The sequence below is a fragment of the Bacillus rossius genome, chromosome 6, assembly GCF_032445375.1.
Source record: "Bacillus rossius redtenbacheri isolate Brsri chromosome 6, Brsri_v3, whole genome shotgun sequence".
Taxonomy (NCBI): Eukaryota; Metazoa; Arthropoda; class Insecta; order Phasmatodea; family Bacillidae; genus Bacillus; species Bacillus rossius.
The window spans coordinates 26,758,031-26,782,964 of NC_086334.1; the positions used below are offsets into that span (position 1 = coordinate 26,758,031).

The 24,934-nt window shown below is 37.7% G+C and overlaps 2 protein-coding genes across 2 annotated transcripts; one reads left to right on the top strand and one right to left on the bottom strand.

Annotated features, from left to right (window-relative positions):
- The first annotated feature begins 3,008 nt into the window (after positions 1 to 3,008).
- LOC134532912 (tax1-binding protein 3 homolog) lies at positions 3,009 to 13,809 on the top strand. The gene is made up of 4 exons (XM_063369960.1): positions 3,009 to 3,240; positions 6,274 to 6,402; positions 9,125 to 9,202; positions 10,372 to 13,809. Exons 1-4 carry the CDS (start codon positions 3,184 to 3,186, stop codon positions 10,480 to 10,482), a joined length of 375 nt encoding a protein of 124 aa, XP_063226030.1. The 5' UTR covers positions 3,009 to 3,183; the 3' UTR covers positions 10,483 to 13,809.
- Positions 13,810 to 16,244: 2,435 nt separating this feature from the next.
- On the bottom strand, positions 16,245 to 20,419 carry LOC134532911 (NADH dehydrogenase [ubiquinone] 1 alpha subcomplex subunit 5). Its single transcript, XM_063369959.1, has 3 exons — positions 20,334 to 20,419; positions 16,940 to 17,101; positions 16,245 to 16,531 (listed from the first exon to the last, which is right to left on the bottom strand). The coding sequence occupies exons 1-3, from the start codon at positions 20,355 to 20,357 to the stop codon at positions 16,349 to 16,351; spliced, it is 369 nt and encodes a 122-aa protein (XP_063226029.1). The 5' UTR covers positions 20,358 to 20,419; the 3' UTR covers positions 16,245 to 16,348.
- Positions 20,420 to 24,934: the final 4,515 nt, after the last annotated feature.

Consider the following 24,934-nt stretch of genomic DNA (forward strand, 5'->3'; position numbering starts at 1 on the left):
AACGGCCATGGTCGGTACGACGTCAAAAATAATACATAACATGACCTTAAAATCCACCGAATGCATGGTTAACAAAATTATGTATAAAGCAGTATGGAAATGGTGGCGCTCGGCAATAACTAGGAATGGGCCATGTCGGCTGAACAAAGGGTAGGCCCCGAATGTCCTCGGGCCTCAACTAAAATAATGCATGGATGCACATTTTGCCTAATTGGCAATCCTGCATAGGCGCATATGGAAAATTGTGATGTCTAGTATATATACTAGTTGCGGTCTGGGATGCGACCCACACCCGGATTAAAATATTAAATAACGTAATATGAAGAAAACATACCATACATGGGCACATATATTTGAGCTACATAGCTAGTGACTTCAGGCTGCCTATGCAGGCCATCCGTGGGGCCAGATGCACAAGTATGAGTAACTAATGGTATTGCAGTAAAGAAATCGGTACACAAAGGGTGATAGGCTCCGCGGGTGATATGCATCTGGACTTCGTGGTAAGTGGTGACGAACTGTCCGAGACAGAGGCTTCCATGTGCTACCTCAACCCAGCTTCCCGTGTGCAAAATTGACGTCGTACCGACCATGGCCGTTAAGCCCATGCTCTGCACCGCCAGTACCGTATCCCGTTTTCGGAGCGCGCCCCTTGCCCAGCCGGATTGAGTCAGGCGAGCACCTCGGGCGTGACCCCAATAGACGTAATGAAATTTAAAGGTACGGAACCCCGGAGGCTCGAACCCATAATTCAATTAAGGGAAAAGCCATTAGTACGAAATTACTAATTACCCGACATGTAATAAGTGCGTCGTAGCCACTCCGGGCGAGTACACCACGCACGGAGCAGACAAAAAACCTCATTAACAGTCACCGCGGCCACTGGCCTTAATTAAAATGCTTGTGACTATGATCAAGTCAGACTAGGAGAAATCCCTCTAAAAAAATTCGCAGTGGGACAATATGTTAGTAAATTTACAGTCGCCAACTTGATGTCACAATTTGAATAATTAAATACATTAAAATCATTGTTAAGCCTTAAGCACCCAATTACCAGGTGCTACATTTTAATTGGGCACCTGGAACATGTTTTAACTGGTAATAGAGTAAATTCATTTAATAGAAGTTTTTTGACGCCGACTCACAAAGAAGAGAAAGTTTTCTCTTCCTTGCGAGGCGGCCATGTTCGGCAGTCTCCAACCACTCCGCGCCGGGAACAGACGTGTGTCCGTGGGCAGCATTCAAGTTTCTTTCATTGATTATTTTTATTCTGTACTACATCTTCAAATTTAAAAACTTTTGTTAATTCACCGCTGCCCACGTCGACTCGGCGCGTATTTTGCGGAACCGGGCCTATCCCGACCGTCTTCAGTGTGACACCGCGCTATGTATTGTATCACAGAACATATGGTACTGGCCGACTCCAGCGAACGTGTTTTTAATTAAGGACGCCGTGCATATGCCTGCCGGCTGCACACACGTAAGTGTTTCTCCGAACTTAGGAGCCCGCTCATAGAGCCCCCCCTGCACCCGTTAACTTTCGGCGTTGGCCGTCTCCAGCGAGCATTGACCCACGTCCCGCGAGACTGCCGCGGTAAACATTAGTGTCGCGTAGTGTTGTGTTTTTTTTTGTGTTAATTGTGTAACCGCTAGACGTCGCCAAGTGTTGGTGAGAGTTTTTGTAGCGGGACTAAATTAAAGGTATTTCTCACCAACTCGTGTACAATAATTTTCCGTAGTCTCTCATCCTCCACACGGCCGAGCGGCCTTCACAGTCAAGGGAGAACCATTCAGGTTAGATTCAAGCCGTGTACCTGGCGGGGCACGCGGTGGCAGAGTACCCATGACCCAACATCAACGGCCTAGCAGCCCGCTAGCCTGGCGACCCTCCGGACAACAGCAGCATCGCGACGCCCGTAGCGCCCGTCAGGTACCCCCCGGACCTTTCACAGAGGTCGGGTGACGGCAAAATGTAATTCGAGCCATGTTATCAGCCTAATCGCATTAAGCTATAATTTGGTTACTTTACTTATTAGTGCCCTTCCATGCAAAAATCAAATTGTAACAATTCCTTAATGAGCAAAATAACAATATATAATAGGTGCAATAACACTGGTAATTTGTCACTCGGGGGACAATCGATACGTCTGGTGGCTGGTGTTCGGGGCACTGGGTTCACTCGCCCTACACTGTGCTGTGGGGCGTTCTTGTTGCACACATATGTGAGGCAGCGAGATGGCATAACAGCTTGTGCGAGCAGAGGGAGAACCGACGAATGTGGTCAACATGTTGATCTTTTTTGTTGCAGTCTTTAAAATATTACACGGATTTGTGCCAGGAACATTCTTCAGATTCATTTTTTCGCAAAGGACTGTTCATACTCTCCATATTTGATGGCTAAACAAGGGCTTATGTAGTCGAAATGTCTTTGTGAACTACTATGACACTCTGTTTAGGTTGAATACGAAATGGCTGGAACGAAACATGTTTTAACTGTGTATAACAGCACGCAAATATTGAACATCATTACCTACCTGAAGCAGTTAAAAGTTCCATGTATCTGGACCCTACATTAGTCTTAAGAAGTTATGGCTTGTCTTGCTGTTCAGAGTGGGTGTATCCTAGTAGTAAAGCGACTTCACTATCTATATCAGACGTACAACTACTAACATCTTAACGCCATTGTATTTTATGTAACCGTGACTTCAGTGTCTGCTTTGTAATTTCGGTTGTTTTTAACTATAAAAGTACAGCTGTATAACCCATATAAATGCTCTCTTCTTGGAACTTTACAGGAAGGCACATTGTACGTGAAAATTATTCTTAAATAAAAGTAAATACAAAAAAGTGGCACTCATAAATTATATATAAATAAATATATACATAAGTAGGCAATAATTTTAGCAGAAGTAATTGAAATATTTATACTTTGTAAAATGATTTAACGTTCGTGTAACACCGACGGCTATTCAATTTGTGATTACCCTCTCCCTGTATTTATCTCTAAAAAAAGGGTGTGGAAATTGTTAAAAAGAGATAGCGATAGTGTGACTTGTGTTGTGTTTTATTTGAATGCAAACAAGGTTACTAGGTTAAGGAAGGGTGCTTTTTGTGAGGAGTTATAGAATAAGAAATATCTGATAATTTTCTTGCGTCTGTTGGTAAATAACAGATTTTGCGAAGATGTGTGCGAAAATGGCATTTCAACATCAAGCAGGAACAGCTATGGAATGTCTATGTGTAAGCTTTCGTTGCTAATTATGAAAAAAAATCCGTATTGTTCATAATAAATTTATGAATTAAATCACCATTTAATATCACGCTGTAATTAAATCACCTTTTAATATCGCGCTGTTGTGAATCACTTTTTATGTGTGCATTTAGATTTATCCACTTGTAACATTGTGATTCATACAGTGGGTGGGGTACCACTGCAAGCAAACTTCATACAAAAGGATATTTTTAAATTGTTAACTCACGTTTCATTAAACCTTTGATTTTTTCTATGCAGATTTAGTTTTTAAACTCAAAATTAATGTCAAAGTAATTGGTTTTTGCTACCAATTATTTACATGATGTGTTGCTAATTGTCATTCCTTTAATTAGGTGACAGTGTGAAGTATGATGTAACAACTGACAGGTTTGAAGAAATCATGAGATAAGAGCAAATGCACCTAATACCTAGCTATTTCTTTTACACATGAATTTTAAGTAATGTTATTGGTTTAGTAATGGTGTAGAATTTTGACTTGTGGTAAGCATTCTAAAAGCATAATTAAATTGGTATTTACAGTATATGTAGGTGGCAATCTAAAATTATGAATTTGTTTTTTAATACCACTGTCTTGGATGGGAAAGGTAATTAATATTATGTTTTTGAGATCTAAGGCCTGTGCACAGTTTCTATCAACAAACACACAGGTTGAAAAAAAAAATTTAGGACAGCTAAATAAAAGTCTAAATAATAATTTGGTGGACCTTAAATCTGCAGAAGTCCGAATGGTTAGTAGAAATTGTTTTACCAACACTGGTTGTAACGTTTCGCTGAGATTGGGATAATAAATTATCAGTAAATTAGCAATAAAGATTTTACAACATATATTCTTCTTCAGTAATCATACTAAAAATAATGGGATGAAACTTAATAAATAAAAATGAAGCTCAGAAACATTGATACAACAAATTCATTCATCCGCAAGAGTAAACATGACTATGTTCTAATCAAACATGAGTTTGAATTGAATCCTGCTATTGTTAGGCACAAGCCCTAGTGCTAATAGACCACCCTACTTTCCTCTTACCATCCTGAACTGTACCACATTACCTGCTAGCACACAACCCTCAACCAAATTATTTCATTTACAAATTGTTCTCATTACCAGCAATTTTTTGTCCCTTTAAGATCTCTTCCTCTCTGAAAAAATTGTTGGTATCACTCCCTCCTGCTTCTACCATGTGTCCCAACTTATCTTGTCCTCCCACCTCACTTATTACCAGATACTAGATACCACAGGCGTATATCCTGGAGAGGCAAGGTGGCTCAGTCCCCCTCCCCCTTGGAATTAGGAAGCCCCTCACTTTGGGGCCTTGCTTGCACTTACAAAATTGTATCTGTAAAACAGGGATGATAAATTTAATTAATTATGCAGCCCTGCCCCCCTGTGAATCCTGCAGATTTTTTCCCCTGCCAGATACATCCTTCTGTCTTTTAGTTTCTCACAATTCACTTCCATAATTAGCTCTGAGGCTAGTGAATATAAACTCCCCCTTATTATTCTGTTCTATTCACCTCCCCTTGCCCTTCATACACTTAGCTGCTTGCCTCTGCACTCCTTCAGTTCCCTCTCTGACACAGCTTTGTACGGATCCCACGCTGCATCAGCGTACTCCACAACACCATGGTGGTGTAAGCCTTTTCCCTCAGTAGCCTGCCTACCTTCCTCTGCAGCTTTCTCCCGCTGCTCCCCCTCCCCCCCAGGTGTCATTGGAACACTATCTCCAGTTACTTGTAGCTGGTGGCTTCCCCTATCTCTTCTCCCCACTAACATTAGACCCTCTTATTCACTTTTTTCTTTCCTTTGTGAATCTGACTACATTCTTTTCAACCCACACTTTAAAACTCTCCAAATCCTCCTGTAGATCCCTTACCTCTGTAACCATACTCCACACAGTCATTTACAAAACGTGGCATTCCCACGTACATCTTATCCTGTGTCGTTTACCATGATTGTGAAGAGCAGCAGACCCAGCACACTGCCACCTTGGCACCCCTGATGTGGTTCTCCTCGTGCCGCTCATCCTGCACTCTCACTAGTTTTCTGTTCGTAGGAAGGTTTCCAGTCCACCCCTCCACCCTTCTCCACATTACCACCTTCCACCTATGCAGGGGCAGCTGCCCAGGGCCTCGTGACTATTTGGACCCTGCACCAGCACATTTCCTTTTTATTTGCCCTGTTTGTCAAGGGCTCTGTTAAAAATTTCATTAATGGGAAAAGAAAAATGAAATATTTATGAGCTTTTATTTTAAAGTGCTTGTCAATACGTATTAAAATTAATGATTTCGTATTAGAAAAAATTTATAATATTTTATTGCCGGATAAAAAGACGTGTTTCCACATGAGATTGATCGAAATAATTTAATAAACTGATTTGAGGATAACTTATCAGGAAAGAATATCAAAATTTATTAAGATAAATTAACAAAACGATAGTTGAAATTTAAGTTCCAGATTGGCTTAAAAAATTCTGTCTCAAAAAAACTCAGTGTCAACTAGAGTTCTTCAATACTTTTTTTTTAAATTCCATTTAAATTTAAAAACAAATTATTCATGAATATCAAAATATTTTTCAAGTCATAGTCAAATAAATGGTTAAACTGTTTTTCATACTTCCCAGGAGTCCTAGAAAAAATTATGCAAAATACAGTAAAATGAAAAAGCAAGAAAAATATGCAAATCATAATTGCATATTATTTGTTACAAATTTCAAAACAAATCTTCATGTTACATTTTTTTCATTTAAATGTGTTTGGTACCTATACTTGATGTATATCTATCAGTAATGATTATTCAAAAAAATTTCAATATGAAATATTGAATAGGTATCAAATTATTTTATTTAATATTCAAAATTTAGATTTTCACAGACCTTTAATGTCAATGAGACATCCAGTTCAAATAAAACAACATAAAATAAGTAATGTTATTTATTCTGTTGAGAAATCTGGTAATTGAAAGTATATACATAACATTGTTTTTATTCTTGTGTATTCAGATTCCAATTACACTCCATAAAGAGGCTGGTGTGGATCCAGAAGGCAGAGAAGTACTCAAGTGTGGATTTAAAATAGGTGGAGGAATCGATCAAGACTATAGGAAAAGTCCACAAGGATATACAGATAATGTATGTTGTTACTTCAGAGTGTCTTTGTTGATGTAGGTTTTAAGCCCTAGGCATTTTACTGTGCAAAATGTTTATTTTTCATAATTATAGCCCTGTTGTCATATCAATTGGTTAATAATTAATTTTTTTTAAAGGGGATTCAATTAAATTGACCCTCAATGAACTAATACTTTTTTATTTTTCTATTTGTTCCAATTGTTAAATATATGTAGTTCATTTCAGACTACATTTTGCAAACATAAAATAGTTCAACACAAAAATGTCACTTTTAGTGCTCCATTAAAAACTATTTATAGGTTAAAATTATTTTTGCAGCCTGGTTTGTAATAGCAACCCGTATATATGTTATGCATTGCTATTAGTATCTTGGTACATTTTGTTACTAGTAGTGGGAAAACTGGTCCAGAAGGAATAGCCCAATTTAATTAAATATAGTTTTATTTATTACCTAATATTTACACTATTTATTAAGTACTAATAATTTAATATTCTGTCCACAAATTAACCACACTTTCAAAAACACTTTTAAGTACACAATTTACTCTCCCTACTGGATTTCTGCTTGACATTGGCACTCTATTGCTCTGTCTCAACATGCTGTCTCATATGCCACAAATACAACACGTGGATGCTTCTGTCCCTGAGGCACCAATCTTTACAAAATATAGTCAGCCGCTCAGTGTCCACTATCGCTCACCAAGGAGTCACTAACCCTCTTCAATTTACTCTCTCATCGCTCCGAGGATTCACCGGTATTGCCACACACTCGCACACACACAGATGCCATACCCACACAACTCGCTGCAGGCCGGCCTCCATCTCAAATGCCTGCCAAGTTCCGACCTGGAATGGTCTTAGAGCCCTTGACTTAACACTTGAAGCTCTGTGAACAACAGCGTCCTAGTTCCGTCACTTCATGCAGACGGGGCTCCGGGAATGTGCCAAAGACTCGAAAGAGGGAGAGAGGCACAGCTCATACGGATTACCGCAGAGGGATGGGTTTTACCTGTCCGGGAGGTGGGGCCTCCCCTGGACTTCCTGCTTCGCTGACTGGCCTGCTTCATTGCCTCGCTTCTATTGTTCACATAACAATATAAATAAAAAATATGTCACCATGTACTTGTATTATAAACAAGTTTTGATTATGGCTAAGGTAAGGGCTTTTGCAAATACAGTTAGTTTAGTTGTCTACTAAAACTTATTTCCAGTGATTGAATGAACTCATGAATCATTAGTATCCAAAATATTTATAACTGTCAAAATGTAAACTGTGTTTTAGTTAAGTATAAGTCTTAGTCATTGTTTTACTTACCCGTTCTGAGAGGTAGCCACTGTGGTTTTGGGGCTAGATCACAAGCCTCATACCAAGACAATTTGAGGTGGCTTCCCGGCTTCTTCAAGCCTGGATTTTTTTGTAACTGAGAATCTTGTTTGACTTTGCTGCCAGTTGGTGGGTTTTCTTAGGGTGCTCAGTTTTCCCTACTTATTTATCACTGCTGCATCTTGGAATTTCATCCTTTATCAGTCCCAAGTGATTTCATTGTGGATTAGACATTAAACCCCAGTTAAATTCATATATTGTGTCCTCCAGAGAGCTAATATTTCTCACTATGCTATTACATGGTTGATATTATAGCTGTCTCAAAACTTCATTGGTCAGCAATGTCATGAAGTAAAAGAGGCAGGAGTGCCTACTTCGTGGTGCCTGCCACATAGAAGTCATTAACATGTGGGCAATTAGGAGGTTTCCCTTCTGGCACATTGCCGCTGAAAAAGAAAGACTCTGGAATGCTTGCTATGTAACTCACCTTTAAACTAAAAAGGTGTTTTTTTATTGCCTTACTATGAACTTTTATACTAAAAGTATTTCAAATAAAATTAAATATTAAGGCTATAAATTTCAGATAAACACTGTGCTTGGTTTATATATGTGTTCCAGAGATAATTATGGACAATTAGGGTCTTATCTGTAAGAATTGAACTAAAAAATGATTATTTTGCTCTTTAACAATTTGCTGGGGGTATTTTTTTATATTACAAATGGTTTGATAGTCCTTAAGAATTCCTTAATTTATAATAGTCCACAAATTACAATAGGTCAGAGACAGGTTTGTCACAAGAATGTATTTGCAGAAGTTTGTGATATACATGTAGGTTAGCAAGCATTTACAGAACTGTGCGAAAGGATTTTTTAAAATATATATGTGTATCTACACTTTTCTTACATGCCTTTTCCAGTGTTCATTTTGATGATCAACCATAACAACACACTATAATGTAATTTTAACGTTAATCATGTTATGTAAAAATAACAAAATTAGATATGTCTTTACTTCTTTACTACTGCTTTGAAACAAGGCTTTAGGTTGTGTTTGCAATAATCATGAATCTACTGTGCAAACTAAGGTTTCTGCTTTAAGTGTTTAACTGTGAAGAGTTTCATATTTTGTTCAAAAAATTATCTTAAGCATCTCTGCAATTGATAAATATATTTATGTACTATAAAATTTAGTTTGGTTCAGTTTCAGATGTACTTTACAAAACTTTGTGATTAAATGTATCAGATTGCTTGTATATGGTTGCATAAACAGCTCTAACACTAGATTTATCTGGTTTATTGTTCCTATAATCTGTGATTGTTTATAAAACAACGTTTGATGACTTTGGGTTGAAAAGCTGCAGTTGTGAATGATTTTATGCAATGTTTAATGGTTTATTTCAGGGCATATACGTTACAGAGGTTCATGAGGGTAGTCCTGCAGCAAAATCTGGTCTACGGATGCATGATAAAATACTACAGGTAAAGTTTTAAATTCATTCTGATAAAATAATATGCATGCTTCATTAGCAGTTCAGTAATGTAAATTGTACATTTATGCCACATACATAGTAATGTCCATTCCTGATATATTGAAACTGTGTTCTTTTACTCTTTATGCTACCTTTTTTTTTTTTCCTATTGCTGCTGTTTTGTAAAATTTTAACATTCCATTTTTTATTTATTTAGCTACCAACTTGCTTGCAATATATCAGTTACTCATTCTATTTTAATTATTTTGTTGCCCTACCTTAACTGTTAAGATCTTTTCATTGTTTTTACTCATTTCATTTAACCACAAATTCATATGATCTGATTTTGACACACATTGGAATATACATTTTACACATTTGTTCAGTATACATATTTTTTTTAACTTTATACAAGTATAACTTTGTAAAAACCAGATGCTGAGTGGATGGCAGGTGTAAATGTTGACTTAATGAATGGAGGCTTAACATCCAGTCAAGTTCAAGTTCGAGGTCATTAGAGTCAATGAGGGGTGAAGTGATGAGGATGATGCAGTGGTGGAAATAATTGGTGGAGGAAGCAGGAGTACTATGAGAAAACTCACCAATTGACTGCAACGTTCACCAGATGGGAACCGAACCTGGATTTCTTTGATGAAGGCGAGCGAAGTGACTACACAGCCCTTGGTATTGGTAGGAAGTAAGGAAGATGTGCAAGTATAGCTGGCTGTGGGGAGTGATAGAGCTGATGTGGTGAGTGGATGTAAGCAATGAGTGTGAAGTCCAACACTAAGAAGAGTGAGGTGGCAATGATGACACCAAGAAAAGATGGAGACAGTAAGAATTTTAAAATGAATGGCATGGCGCTGAATCAAGTGGAGAGAACTTTGAGAAAATTCACGTTTTTGTATTATAACAACTTGATTATTGAAAAGCAAGAACCTACACTATGTTATTGTATTCCGATATGCTTGGTTGATGTAAAATGGCATGAATAATAATTGATTACTTAATGTAAAACAATGCTCACCTCTCACAAACCTAGTCCCGTGCTTAACCACACACCACCTTGTTCTGTTTCTCAGATATCAAACGACATACAATACAGTGATAAGTGAAGTATAGCTGTAGCTGAATGTATATCAGAAAAAAATCTTATTGCCATCCTTTTTTTTGTTTCAGTGCAATGGTTACGATTTCACGATGGTGACTCATAAAAAGGCTGTAGACTACATAAAAAAACATCCTGTGTTAAATCTGTTAGTGGCGAGGAAAGGAGTCACATCTACATGATGAGTCATCTTCCTTATCGGAAATTATAGTTTTCATTGTGTACCTGCTTTATAAGTGTATGATGTTTGATATACTGTACCTTTTTAATTTATTACATGAAACTTTGATAAATTGCTATTTATGTTAATACATATTACGATTTTAGCTCAGTGCCAAGAGTATTGGGCATCCACATTCCATAATGTCATCATAATGTATGTGTATGATGATGGTATGATCGACCCATTAAATAGATGTATATAAGTGTTACTTGGGCAGGTCTGCTTCAAATCAAATTGTATATAAATGTTTGAAAACTTTCTGTAGTTATTTGGTTGTGTTATTGATAGCAGTATTCTTCGAAAATTGTGATATTGTTTTATGTTATGATTTTCTGCCCAAAAATTATTGATTAGTGAAATGACCTAATGACATGGTAGGCACTAATTCAAAAGATTTTTTTGACTGATAAATGTGCCAAAACAATTTTTTGTTGTGTGTCATGGAAAGTGAATTATTGATGAGTGTACGTTCTTCAATACCCAGAGATTATAAATAATAACTGAGGCCCTTTTAATGGGAATTAGTATTTTGTGAGCTCTCATGGGGTGCCATCATTATGTGCAAAGTGATTTGGGACATCTGTAAGGAAGAGGGAGGGGGGGGGGGGGGTTGACTTTTATTCTAAACTAGTTAGGAAGTACGACTGTGAATGTAGGACACTCATTTATAATTTAATGTTAACAAAGTATCCCCAAAGAAAAAGAAAATGACTAAAGCAGACAATCCCTACCTACATCTGACAATCCATTGGATTAAGGTACAGTTGTCACAGCAATGTTTTAGTATAAAACCATAAATAAGCATCAAAAAATAGCATAATAAAGATGGCCGACATAATGTTTTCTTAGTTTGTTCATACCCAGGCAGCATTTTTCATTTAAGGAATGGGCTGGAATCAACTTTGCAGGTAGGAAAACATTAAGCTTTTGGTAATAGATACCAAGGATTCATGTCAATACCACTTAACACCATAAAAAATTTGTGCATGATATTTAGTAATGCTCCAATACACAAGTACTTATTAATATGTTAATTACTTGCTAGGTATTGTTTACTAAACATAAATTGAAAAAGCAATATTAGAACCACTGCTTGTTCTTTCAAAGGTTTGTGAATTACAAATTAATTGTATTATTGATAAGAACAGGGACCAAACATGCAAGATCTTGAACTGGATTTTTCTAGCCATTTCCAAAATTTCTATGTCCCTGTAAACCCTACTTTTGAACGTGGTACAATTTCATGTCCACAATACTATTAGGAATACGTATAACTTTGACATGCTTTCATACAGTATCACCTCTTTTATTTTTAAGGACACGACTGGAAAGTTACAAGTGGATAATTTTTAAAAGCAAATTGTAGAAGAGGAAACTCCTCCCCTTCCCTCTCCACAAGCTTTTACCCTCAAAAATGTCACAAAAAAGTTTAGGCAAGACATAAAAACTGGCAGTTGCACTGACTTAATCATCTGTGATTTGTGCCTCTTTGAAACATGTTAGGTATAAACAATTTGTTCTCTGTAGTTCATAGCGTTGTCTGTTATGAATGTTGTCATTTATGTGCCATGATATAAAATGATGTCATGTTTTTGTATTATTAGCTATTGATGAATATTCCTAAATTTTCTAATAAAACAATTCCTAATTTTCCCCCCACTAAAATCTTGTAGAAAGCTTGAGTGAAAATACAGTAATAAACACAGAAAATACAGTTGGTACATTATATAAGACTTAACAGTATAATTATATATTCAACCTGTATAATTTGCAGTTTATTTTTCTGTTTGGAGGGGGGGGGGGAATAATGATTTACTTAATGTATATATCATATCTTTCCAAATCAAATTCAGAATTACATTGAAATCTCAGAACAGATGTAGAAAATCCTTGCATGTTTTGTAAAATAAAATTTTGGCTGTGTAAAGCCTGCAGCACACACAACAATATTTATTTTAATATTGCATGCATGGAGTCTTGCTTGCCAACTGAACAGGTTCTAGATCACTCAATGTGCAAGTAGTGCTGTGGGCTGGGCTGTAATTTTTCTGTGATTGAAGTGTTGCAAATTTATCTCCTGCTTTCTTCCTCACTGAATTCTGTGATTGGCCAATTAGAGTGGACTTTTTCAATGATGTCACTTTGGGGAGCTTGGCAGTAGCCATCATAGCAAAACTTTAACACTGTTTGTATTTTAGAGCAACTAGAATATATTTGGTGTGTTTTACGAAGAATTTATTGAAACAAATATTATTTTTACTATTCTGAAACTAGGTATTTTCTGAAAAATATTTCTGTATGAAAAATTACTACATGCGAAAGCTTAAAAAAATTTTTTAAATAATAATTGTAATTTTTCCAGTAACTGCTAAACAAAGAGTCAATGTGGAATGAAATATAATCTTAAAATATATTAAGTGAGAACCCTAAAATAGACCAATCAAGATAAAACCTTCATCAATATTATTATTACATTTATGTAACTAAATTTGTCATTGTGACACAAAGTTGTAATCTTATTTGTGTAATTTAAACATGTAAGTCAAATTATTTAACTTAAGGAAAGGGGGTTTGCTGTATTGTACTTTTTGAAAGAGTGTTAACAAATGTCTAAAATACAAACAATGCTGTTGCTGAAAGATATAAATTATTATAACATTATGCCGAAAAGGATCAATCTAAAAGGAAAAAAAACTGGTGCTATGAATAAAAAAATTCTTGTATAATATAAATTTAGAAAACAAGATTACTTATTTTAAATCTTACTGTTCACAATATTAATAGTTTCAGAAAATATTTAAGTAGATGTTTTTGTTTGGTTTAACCATGCATTCTTGACTTCCTTGCTTCACGAGATGATAGATCAAGCTAATAAACCACTCTTGTGACCAAGGAAACTAATTGTACTGGTAAACTTCAACATTACATAGCCTGCTATGGAGCTCTCTGAGAATATAGTGATGAAAAATGCAGGAAATATTGTCCTGTGTGCAGTGAACTTTAAGTGTACTTGATGTGTCAGTTGTATCACCAATTGGATAAAAGTTGTACTGTTTGTTCTTCTGATCATGACACGCTCTGTACATTGAAATGTTATGGTAATGTAGGTACCAATTTATTTTATTGTTGCAATCAAATGTGGTCCAGTTGTCAGTAAGTACCTACGTAGAGATGCACATTGTCAATTTCATAATTGTATAAATTATTCTATAGTTGCCTGCAGATAAAACTTCTAGCTTTACCTGTTGTTACCTTTTTTTGTGGCAAATAAATATATAGGTTCAAACCGTCAGTATCATTTAAATCTATTTATGCCTTCTAAGAAGCACCCAGCCAATAAATAGCTCTGAAAGTCATTAATGCATTATGGATTATATGGTAGAGCTAATTTTTAGGTTAAGTACGAAAGAACACTTGATAAGTCATGATTTACATATTTTGCTTATAGTGAATTTTAGTTTATAAGTTTATATGCTAGCTGAGGACAACCTGCTTTGCTGGGTTTCTTTTTGGTATATCTGTACTAGAATGAACTGAACATGCTAACTCATTGAAGCAATTTCAATGACTGTTTGGTGGCTGGTTTATTCTAGTGCATTTGAGAATGGGCGGTCGGTGGCAAGTGGTCCACTCACAGGCCCACACACACACTAAAATGAAGAAATCCCAAACATTTTGTAGAACACTAGTCAAAATGTATGAAAATGCCAGAGGTCAACCACATCTCCCACACCCCACAGCTACCACCATAGTGCATGATGGGAGACTCTAGGTCACTACCACACACAAAACACCAATACTCTCCGGTGGGTAGTTGTGGCTGTAAGGTAAACAATATGGGATGTGTGTGTGTTTGTGTAATTGAGAATCCAATGTGCCTTTTTTTTTTTTTCCTACAGCACCATCCCTATTTGTATGCATCTAACTTTACATTTTTGAACTTGTAATGCTAATGCACATTAAATAGAATACAAAATTAATGCCAATTTTTAATACTACATCGTTAGGACCCCACTTTCATGGTAAATAAAATTAACAGATTTCGTCATAAAAATATCTTGATTTCGTCATAAAAATAGTCTCATTTCGTCATAAAAAACTGCTCTCTAAAATCATGGAGAAAAATGTAAAAATACAAAACCAATACATAAAAATAGAAACCATACTACAATCATAATCCTTAAATTATACGAATGATTTTGAGTTCCATAAAAGTAATTTTAACATTATCAGAGTTTAAAAATCATTAAAAGAATAGGCCTACATGAATAAGACATGTTTCCAGAATTGACAATTCAGTCTCCTAAAGTATTTGGAATTTCTTATCTCCGCCGGGTTTAATGAAAAGAGGAAGTTAAAGAGCATAGAATAAAAGTATTTTCGAAATTTTTAATTTTTTTTTTTAATAAATATCGCCCAACTATGAAAATTAAAAAATTCAATATCTCCATATAAAATTAAGTATTTGAAATTTCTTATCCCCGCCGGGTTTAATGAAAAGAGGAAGTTAAAGAGCATATAATAAAAGTATTTTCGGATTTTTAACATTTTTTTCGCAAATACCGCTTAACTACATATTTACCGCCTTCACTTTAAAATTCGAGTGCACGATCGAAAACAGTCACTACTTTAGGCTTTTTGAGCATACAAGGCTTACATTTACAAAAAATATCTTTCATACGAAAGCGTCACGATCTATGTAAACAATAACATAGACTTGCCTTTGTTCTTATTCTCCTCGTGACATGGCCGTAGTAGTAATCTGTGCAGCCAGAGATTAACTCACACGTTTTACAAAACATTTTTCGCAGGCGGTAATTTCATTTTAAGGTATCGATTCTCATATTAAATAAACCGTAAATGGGACCGAGTCGTATGGAAATGTTAAACTGATGAAATACAGGAAGAAAACTATGATTTTAAGCGTAAACGTGATAGCGAAGTATACAACTCGATTCTTGAATCGATACTTTCGAACTCAAAAAACGTCTCGCAAAAGTCGTATTTATACAGTTGGTACCGAAGCCATTATGTTTGTTTTGATACATGAACGAAGATGAAAAGTGGTTAATAAAGTAGTCTTTAGGTGGGAAATTTGTGTTTAGGAATCTGTACTGATTATTAAATGTTGTCTATGTTGTTATTAATTTAATTGACCTTTCCAGTCAAAAAATCGTGTACAAGTAAGCAGATTTCGGGTCAATTTCGCGAAAAGGGTTTTTTGTGTGTAATTTCGTGTTTTAATTAAAATTGCTAACATTTCGCGTTATTTCGCTTTATTTCGCGGTTCGCGAAAATTTCAGTGCCCTATACATCGTGTTTAATTAATTCGACCTCTACTTATCCAGCACATACTGCAAAACTAAATCAAATTGCAAAAAAAAAAAAAAAAAAAAACTCTGATTTGTGAGTGTAGTCTATTTTTTGTTGCTCCCAAGACTACTGCTGCTGATTAGTACTCCAAACTGTTTTGTTTGTTTTGTTGTAAAACGTGATTCAATTCATAATGTATAAAATTATAACATAATTTCACATTTAAAGGGCCTTTTCTTTAACACCTCCGCATCATCTGACATTTTCATTTGGCCAACGTTCGGCCAGCCTGTTTATGTCGAGTAAGTGAGACACTATTGTATTAAACTTGCTACATGACAAGAGATTAATAAAAGGTCTGATCTCATAATTTTATTAACGTTTCAAATAAATTGTAACATGAAAATGTTTTCTGCAGCAAAGTCACTCTTTATTGAAAATGAAAAGTTTAACTTCTATTCAACAACATTAACTATTTAATAGATATCACAGACTAAAACTATTTACATGATTTATTTTTCTGACTTGGTAGGGGGCCATGCCCACTGTTCCGATGGTGGCTCTTTCAGCAGAGGCTCCCATGCCTTCCAGCCAATCATCTTGCGAGCCAGCCTCAGTTCATTCTCTGCTTGCACTATCACCTCTTCTATCTGTCCACAGCCAATCTTCCTCTCAACTTCTGCTACATCTTGATTCTGTGGCAAAATAATAATGAACGTAACTGGTTGTGATACAATTTTATAACTGTACCATTAAAAATACAATATTATGGTTATTATGTACGGATATGATTGATTTATACATGCATTTAACAAATAACTTTTTTTTTCTCAAGTTGTTTCCATTTATTCTTGGTTACAGAGCTTTTTAATTCATTCCACTGGTCAAAACCATACAGCTATTATATTTTTCCTACACAGTTTAAAGTAAAATCAAAATTTAGCAACTTCTGAAACCTATCAGCTCCCCACAAAACTTTTCAAACGCTAAATTTTGTATCTTTAGCCGGTTGTAGCTAAGAGGCTGTGATCAGTTGCCAAAAAATCCTAAGCTGCTCTTGTGGAAAGCCAAGACTATTTTCAGGAACATCAGAGTTTACTTACACTTTCAACGATGCGAGCTCTTTCAGACACAATCTCCTCTGTGTATTTTCGGTACGCTGCATCAGAGGGTATTTTCTGCAGAGCTCTTAGAATCTTGCCATACAGGATTCCGAGGGTGTGGTGGGGGTGTGCCGCTACAGCAAGGCCAGTTAATCCAGTTGCCTGCAATCACAAAATAAATCGTAATTTCTTAACCCATTTGCATCTACAAGCGTACTAGTACGCAGCTGTTTTTCTGGCCGATAACACCATAGGCCTACTAGTACGCAACATGGCTAATCTGCCCGAAAAACTTGAAAAAATCCCTTTAGAATGAAAATAACTCTTCAGAGTAGCTAGTATTGTTATAACAAAGGTATATTATCATGAAACTTAAACTATTTTTAAAATTTTATTTAAAGAATAAAAATATAATGAAAATAGAAAATAACTTTAATGATAGTAATATATAAAAAAGTTTATGGATTCCATGGTATGTCTAACATTAAAGTGAGTGGATGCAAATGGGTTAATACAACTTATACTTGGGCTAAGAAACAGGGTGTTGACTGGATAGGAAAAATAGAATTTACAGACTTTTCCTTGACCTTTTCGTAACATTGTGAGACAGTGCGAGTAACAATGTTTGTGAAAAATAATTGTCAGCAGGACGTAGAGTAAAGATTAAAAATATTTTTGAAGCCATGCAAAATATACCTTCATTCAAGTGTGTTAGTTCGTAACTATGGTTTATATGAAACCTTAATCACAGGAGGTTCAACTATACAATATTTTTTATCACAACTTGTAGTTTTCAATTCCAAAATTAATTAATTGTAGTGTTTTCAGAATAAAAAAATTAATTTAAAATTGTATTTTTCAGTTATTATAATTACTGTGATTATGTAACAGCAGCATTACGATATATTTCATTGGGACCACAGATTAAGAACTCAACACCATTTTCTGAACTTCCAAATAGTTATGATTGCACTTAATACAAAACAACAGGCCTTTTGGTACTTAAAAGTAGAAAAACATGCTGATAAATAAAACCGGCAAAACTACACTGGTCATCTCCCGTTACAACACACTTTAAAAACTATTGAATAGTTTGAATGAAACTAACAGCAATTGCAAAAAAAAATATATTTATTGCATGTACCTATCTACCAACATAATTCTAATACAAACCATCAAAATTACTGTACACTCCAAGAATTTGTGATTAAGTAGCACGTACTGAGGACCATTATGTGTGGAAAATTTTTCATTAATTTAACCAAAATAATATTGAATAGGCCTATTTGTGACTCGTTACTTTTTCGGGACCCAGTAGTCATCCTGATATTTTACTTTAATTGCTAGAATAAGTTTTATCACAAAAGAAAAATCTGTTTAAAATTATCCTCAAATAAACTGTAACAATAGCATTGTGTTAACAAGGATGAGCAGCAACAACAAATAGGAACGAAACTGCATCTAAATGAAGCAGAAGTTTTGGGGCATGCCTATTGATAAAATGAAAGAACAAATCAGCTATAGTCAATAATTAACATTAGAACAATCAAAATACAAGCAATGAATCATCTCTCAAACTGTCACTGGTTTATCCTTTCATCAGTTCCTGCTACTGGCCTTAACAATATGACAAGCGCCTACCAACTATGATCTGCCAATTTTTGGAATTCCCCTACATTCCTAATAAAATTTAACATAGGTATATGTAACTACTGGGGTAAAAGTTTAATCGATACATATAAAAATTGAATGTTATTTGCTCCTTACGCGTTAATAAACTATATCCTATTGCGATGAAACTTTGTAAAACACCTCGCATCCTGCAGCCCCACCCCTTAAAACAGATCTTTGATACTACTTATAAATTTTGTTTACTTTGCATTCAAAATAAGGGTAAAATTACAGACTAGAATTGATTTATAAAAAAGAGACACTTTATATTTTTTTATAAAATCTAGCACATTTAAATTAAAAATTAGAAGAAAAAAAAAGGGGGGGGGGGGGGTATATCGAAAAACCACCCTATTTTCCTATCCCTCTTTTTCGCCCCTTAAGGCAGAAATTTGGTACTTCTTGATGAAAATTTTCACATGACATTAAGAAAATTTACATTTAACATATAATAAAGGAAAAAGTAAAAAGATCACTGTCTACATACAATTTTGAAACAAAACACCCTATCCCCCTTTTTTCATTCCTTAAAACAAACAGTGTAGGTATTTCTTTATGAATCTGTGTATCTCCTTACCCACCTTAAGGTGGCTGTTCCCTATCCCATCCAGCACAGCTGCCTTCCTCCCCTTTCTGTTTTCCCTCCTTTAGCAACTTTGGCTTCTCCCGGCTCCCCCCTCCTCACATTCCTGCCTCTCTCTTCCCCTAAGCACCGCTATTTTCTCCTCTCCCTTAACTCTTCGTGCATATCTGTACATGTCCACCCCATTTCCTTTCCTCCTTCTTCCATTAGCCTTCTTCCATGTATGCATCCCTTACCTCCTTTTTTACGCCTTAGTTCTTTAACCAACTCCCATAATCTCTGCGTTCATTCACCCCACCTAACCCTAGTATGCAGTCTCTAGTCACCTTTTCCTACCCTTCTTTCAGACACAAAACTGTCCATCATCTGCTTCAGGTTGCTTCTGAGCAACCCATTTTTCATCTAGTCCTTCAATCTCTACCCACTTACTATACTCCATCTTAAAATATGCCTCCGCCCCACTCCACATTTTTACTACTTTCTCTTGCCTAACCTTTTTGGCCCTCCGGTCCATTTAAATTTTCACCACCGAGACCCTGGAGTCACTGATTTCCTGTCACCATACTACTTACTACAGCCTCCACCGAAAGCACTGAAGTCAATGACACGTGGTAAAAGTGCTAAAAGGCATTTATGAGCAAAAATAAATGGGAAGAAAAGTTTTTGTGTCACTTAGACACTGGTTGGAAGGGGGTAAGAGAGGATGCGTACATGGAATAAGTACATATCATGACTCCACTAACTTTTTTTTTGTTATCCAAGTCGTTAAAAATATCCCTGACTACCCAAGAAATTCCCTGACTTTTTATTGGCCTATTGCTAGTCACCCAGTGTTAGAACGATTGGTTAGGTTAGCTACATCAAAAATACTGTTAATGTGAACGGTTGGTCAGGTTAGGTAAGATTGATTTAAAATACTGTAAATTTAAGTCAACGGTTGGTTAGATATATATAATATATAATACATCGTACAATGTTATTTTTTGGACAAGTACTTTTCTGTTGTTTTTTTCTTTCTATGTATACCTACTCCAGGAAATTACTAATATCACAAACTGTAATGTATATTAAACTAAATAACATAGTTTTAATAATAATTAATCTATGTTGCATATATTCAAGTACACAGAAACCTCAAACCTTTTTTAATGCACTAGACGCCATTGCTCACCGGTCATAGAGCGTAACGATGTTATATGGGTTTATAAAAATCGTGAAGATCTGTCAAGGAGTGATTTGATTAAACATTTTACAAAATTAATTTTGAAAGTAATTCAGTGGCATTCAGAAATTTCTAACGGTTTCTTGATTTGTAATGCAATTGTCAGTCAGAATACAATTTATTTGTGAATATCTAAATAAAAACAAACATTAACGGCCATGTGTCTACATGTTATAATACAAAGCTGGTCTTCCCCAGGAAGCTGCATGTATACATTTTATACATGCCTAAATGCTGCACAAGGCCATGTGTATCAGGTTGATAAAAGTTTTTTTCAATATTTTGAGTGGTGTCTCAAACTTGGATGGCCCCTGTTTGTAAAATAAGATTACCAGCATTACAATTCTACAGATTTCACGTACATACTGCCATCACCCGGCCTCTGTATAAGGCCTGGGAAGTACTGACGCCGACCGCCAATGCTCCTCTGTCGCATAGACCGCTATGCCTCATCAACGTCTCGCAAAAGCGTGTGCACCGAACGCGCCCGTGCGTGCAGCAAAGTGCAGTTCGTGCGACGAGGCGAACGCCATACAACGAGTGCTACACCGGCGCAAGGATCCGGTCGGGTGTGGCATATCCTTCCGCCGCACTACAACAAATCGTTATAATTATGTTTTTCCACAGGATTTTATTAAACATTATTTTTTATTAATTAATAATTAAGTCTTTGCAAAATCATGTTTCAATGTGCGATTTGTCCCGAACCTGGCCGGTTCAGTTTCCCGCGAAATTCACACGTTTCCGCGGGAGGGCTGGCGGGGGAGGGGGGTCGTGCGCGGCGACACCGTCAGTGTCCTTCGAGAGCTCAACCAGGCCGGCAGCCTGCGCGCAACGCGGAACCTTCAACCTTTGCATTCACCGACATGTAGTTTTCCATAGTGTAATTTCTTTTCAACCTTTTGTACAGTTCCGCGGTCGGCCTAAATTTACCATGAGGTACTTAACTTAATTCAATCAGTGCTCCGAGATGAGTGTTTTACATCATACGTAAGTACTGTGGGGAGAGTATGTGGTTTTACGTCGGCGCTTCACGCCCAACCTAGCCTACAGGCTACTTAGTTTTGGCCCGCACGGGGCAGCCAGCAGGCGACACGTGCCATCCAACTTAATAACGATTCAGTCCCTGGGACACACCTAGACACCACGTAGAGTCACCGGAGACACGGGCCTACGTGTTGCTAGCCCAGTTTATCAAGTGTAATGTGTTAGTGGAATAGTTGTTCGCCTAAGTGTAATTCGTCATGTCAGGGCTTATGTATCACCGTCGTACGGCAGTGCGCCACCAAACTTAATAACGATTCAGTCCCTGGGACACACCTAGACACCACGTAGAGTCGCCGGAGACACGGGCCTACGTGTTGCTAGCCCAGTTTATCCAGAGCTAGGTATTAATGTAGTGTATTGTGCTTCAAAATATCGTGTGCCATGTCAGAGTGTCTTTTGTAACTTTCGCGTCACGTATACGAGTCTGCCCCTCACGCGCATAAGAATCGTGAGCCGCCACTGAGGAAGTGAGCTGCGCGTGTGACTAGTCGCGTCGGGCAAACCGTTACGGCCAGAACGGGCAGCACCATGTATTGGGCTGTGCTGTATTAAATTCACCAACTATCTGAAGAGGTTTTGTGTTATTATTCAGGCGTCCCGAGTGGCCTCAACAGCTCGGGGGGCCCTACTGCGTTGACCCCTACCTCTAGCCACAAGGCCGAACCTTCCCTGAGAACACGAACCGGACAAAAATTACGTTTAAATAATCAGAGGTAGCGGGGACGGCGTCAGTACCTTATGGGCGCTACGGGCGCCGCGGTGCTGCTGTTGTCCGAGGGGGGGGGGGGGGGCGCCAGGCTAGTGGGACACTAGGCCGTTGGTGATGGGTCTTGGATACTCTCTCCCCACGTGCCCCGCCAGGTACGCGGCATGAAATCTGTCCTGAACTTCCCTACTTGGTTGTGAGGCCGCTCGGCCGTGTGGGGGACGATATGGTTCGGAATAATCGTAAACGACACAGTTTATGTTAATTTGATGTTTAATCCACGGACTTCTCCGGTGGTACGCATGGGTATGCTGTACTCCCTATACATACACTACGCGGTGGCAGAACCACTACAAAACTATGCAATGCGCTATGCGGCGTCTGAGCCGTTGTACAGTTACATTAATACACACTGAGTACAGAACAAAACACGACACTAACATAACACCGTAAATTTGCCGCGGCAGTCTCGCAGGGGCGCAGTTACTAGAGCTCTGGAGATGGCCAGCACCGAATGTTAACTGTCTTAGGGGAGCTCGGTGAGCATGATCCTAAATTACACTTTACACTTACGCGAGGTTGCAGCCGGCAGGCGTATGCGCGGTGGTCTTAGCGAAAGCGAATTGGCTGGAGTCGGCCAGTGCCGTAAATTGCGTAGTCCGCGGAATCACTAAGGAAACGGTCGAGATAAGCCCGGGTCCGTGAAATACACGCCAAGTCGACGTGAGCAGCAAATAAGTAAAAGGGTTTGGATATTAAATCAGTACAGAGTGAATGATCGGTGGAACAAAATTGAAGGCTGCTCACGGACACACATCTTGACCCGGCGCGGAGTGGTTGGAGACTGCCGAACATGGCCGCCTCGCAAGGGAGGGAAACTTTCACCTCCTTTGTGAGTCAGCGCCAAAAACTTACATTAACATAATTTGCTCTATTATAAGCTAAAAACATGTTCCAGGTGCCCAATTAAAATATATCACCTGGTAATTGGGTGCTTAAGGCTTAACAACTGTTTTAGAGTGTTTAATTATTTGAATTGTGGCATCAAGTGGGTGACTGTAAATTTATTAACATATTGTCTCCCTGTGAACTGTATTAGTGGGATTTCTCCTAATCTAACTTGCTCATTGTCACGCGCACTTTAATTAAGGCCAGTGGCCGCAGTGACTGTTAATGAGCTTCGTTGTCTGCTCTGTGCATGCGGTGCTAACACGGAGTGGCTACGAACAAATTTTTTTAATGATTGTGAATTAATAATTGTGTCCTAGTGCCTTGTTCCTTAATTGTTTTATGGGGTCGAGCTCCCGGGGTTTCGTATTGAAGTTGGTTCTTAAAATATATAAAACCATATTATTAAAGAAGGCATTTATTTAGTTAATTTTATATTAACTACAACATATTATTTTAAAAGAAGAATCAAGAAACAAAAACATAACTATTGTTTTAGTATAAACAAAAGCATAGAGATTACACATATAATAAAGGAGTTTCATAACAACATAATGTGTACTTTATCATTTCGTGCCCTGAAGTTTATTTGAGTCTATTGGGGTCATGCCCGAGGTGCTCACCTGACTCATTCCCGCTGGGCTAGGGGTGCGCTCCGAAAACGGGATCTGGTACTAGCGGTGCGGAGCACGGGCTTAGAGGCCATGGTCGGCACGACGTCAATACAGTAATGCTAATGATTTTACCTCAAGGTAGGTGACTCTTTGTTGTCAGCGTCGGGGCGACTGGCTTTAATTCAAGTTCTGTGATTCGGGGGGCGGCCCGTGCCGTATACTGAAAACTACCCCGCGGACCAAGTGGGGTGCGAGGGGTTTTAAAATTTTCACGGCTGGATTAAGTCCTAAACCGAAAATTTGGACCGGGTACGCACGGAGAGATTAATAAAAAGAGGTTTCGAGGAAGTGACCATAATTACCAGAAGTGAGTTCAATGCAGACAATGGATGATGTCTCTCCGTGGGACGTGCGTCCGCCCCGGTCCGCGAGTCGCGCTGTACTGCCGTTGTGTCATGGCGTCCGGCCGAGGCTCGGTGTCCCTCGCGCCAGGGCTGACCTCATTACGTTATTTTCCAATTTAACAAGTTAACAAGAGATTTTAAGGGCGCTAAATTCCTACATTAATTATTAAGGCTAAATTAACATTACTCACCCCTTCTACAATTTAGAGTTAGTATGTTTACGAATTATGTTTTTTAAACTATACGTCACACCAGAGACTGTTCGTCTCTTGCCGGACTGCTCCGGTGGTGGGTAATAACGAAACACAGGGGGGTAATAATTATGTCACATGAAATACTTAACTAATCTAGGTAGAAGGCCGCCAGGGGAACACTCACACACGTATCGACACATTTTGACACGTGAGTGCCCGGGCACTCCTACGTCGCACTTTCATTAAGCGAACGTTTAACTTATACATAATGTTGTTTATATTCTGTGTGTGTTTTATCAAAGTGATCGACTGTAATGTCGGTCTGTTTATTATGGGGCCCGGTTCTACCTTGTCTACTGGTGGCTCGCCTGACTCGGGTGGGCCGTGGCTAGGGGTGCGTTTCGTTAGCGGGAATGTATACTGGCGGTTGCAGGTCGGGCTTTGGGGTGGCCATCGGTCGGCCGACGTCAAATCATATATTGTGAAATATGTCATTAAGTCCAAAACTGGTCGGAGCTGTTTTTCACGCGCTTCATGTGTCTCGGCGCGAGGTCGCAGGGCGCCCTCGCGCTCAGTTGCCGTCCGGGACTCGCAGGGGTCGGTCGC

What these genes read in the sequence shown, in the direction of transcription:
- LOC134532911 (XM_063369959.1), bottom strand. Translation starts at nt 20,357, where the DNA reads ATGGCGTCTAGTGCATTAAAAAAG. An exon ending in CGTCTAGTGCATTAAAAAAG is followed by an intron (nt 17,102 to 20,333) that starts GTTTGAGGTTTC and finishes TTGTGATTGCAG; the next exon opens with GCAACTGGATTAACTGGCCT. An exon ending in GAGCTCGCATCGTTGAAAGT is followed by an intron (nt 16,532 to 16,939) that starts GTAAGTAAACTC and finishes ATTTTGCCACAG; the next exon opens with AATCAAGATGTAGCAGAAGT.
- LOC134532912 (XM_063369960.1), top strand. Translation starts at nt 3,184, where the DNA reads ATGTGTGCGAAAATGGCATTTCAACATCAAGCAGGAACAGCTATGGAA. An exon ending in CACAAGGATATACAGATAAT is followed by an intron (nt 6,403 to 9,124) that starts GTATGTTGTTAC and finishes GGTTTATTTCAG; the next exon opens with GGCATATACGTTACAGAGGT. An exon ending in TGCATGATAAAATACTACAG is followed by an intron (nt 9,203 to 10,371) that starts GTAAAGTTTTAA and finishes TTTTTGTTTCAG; the next exon opens with TGCAATGGTTACGATTTCAC.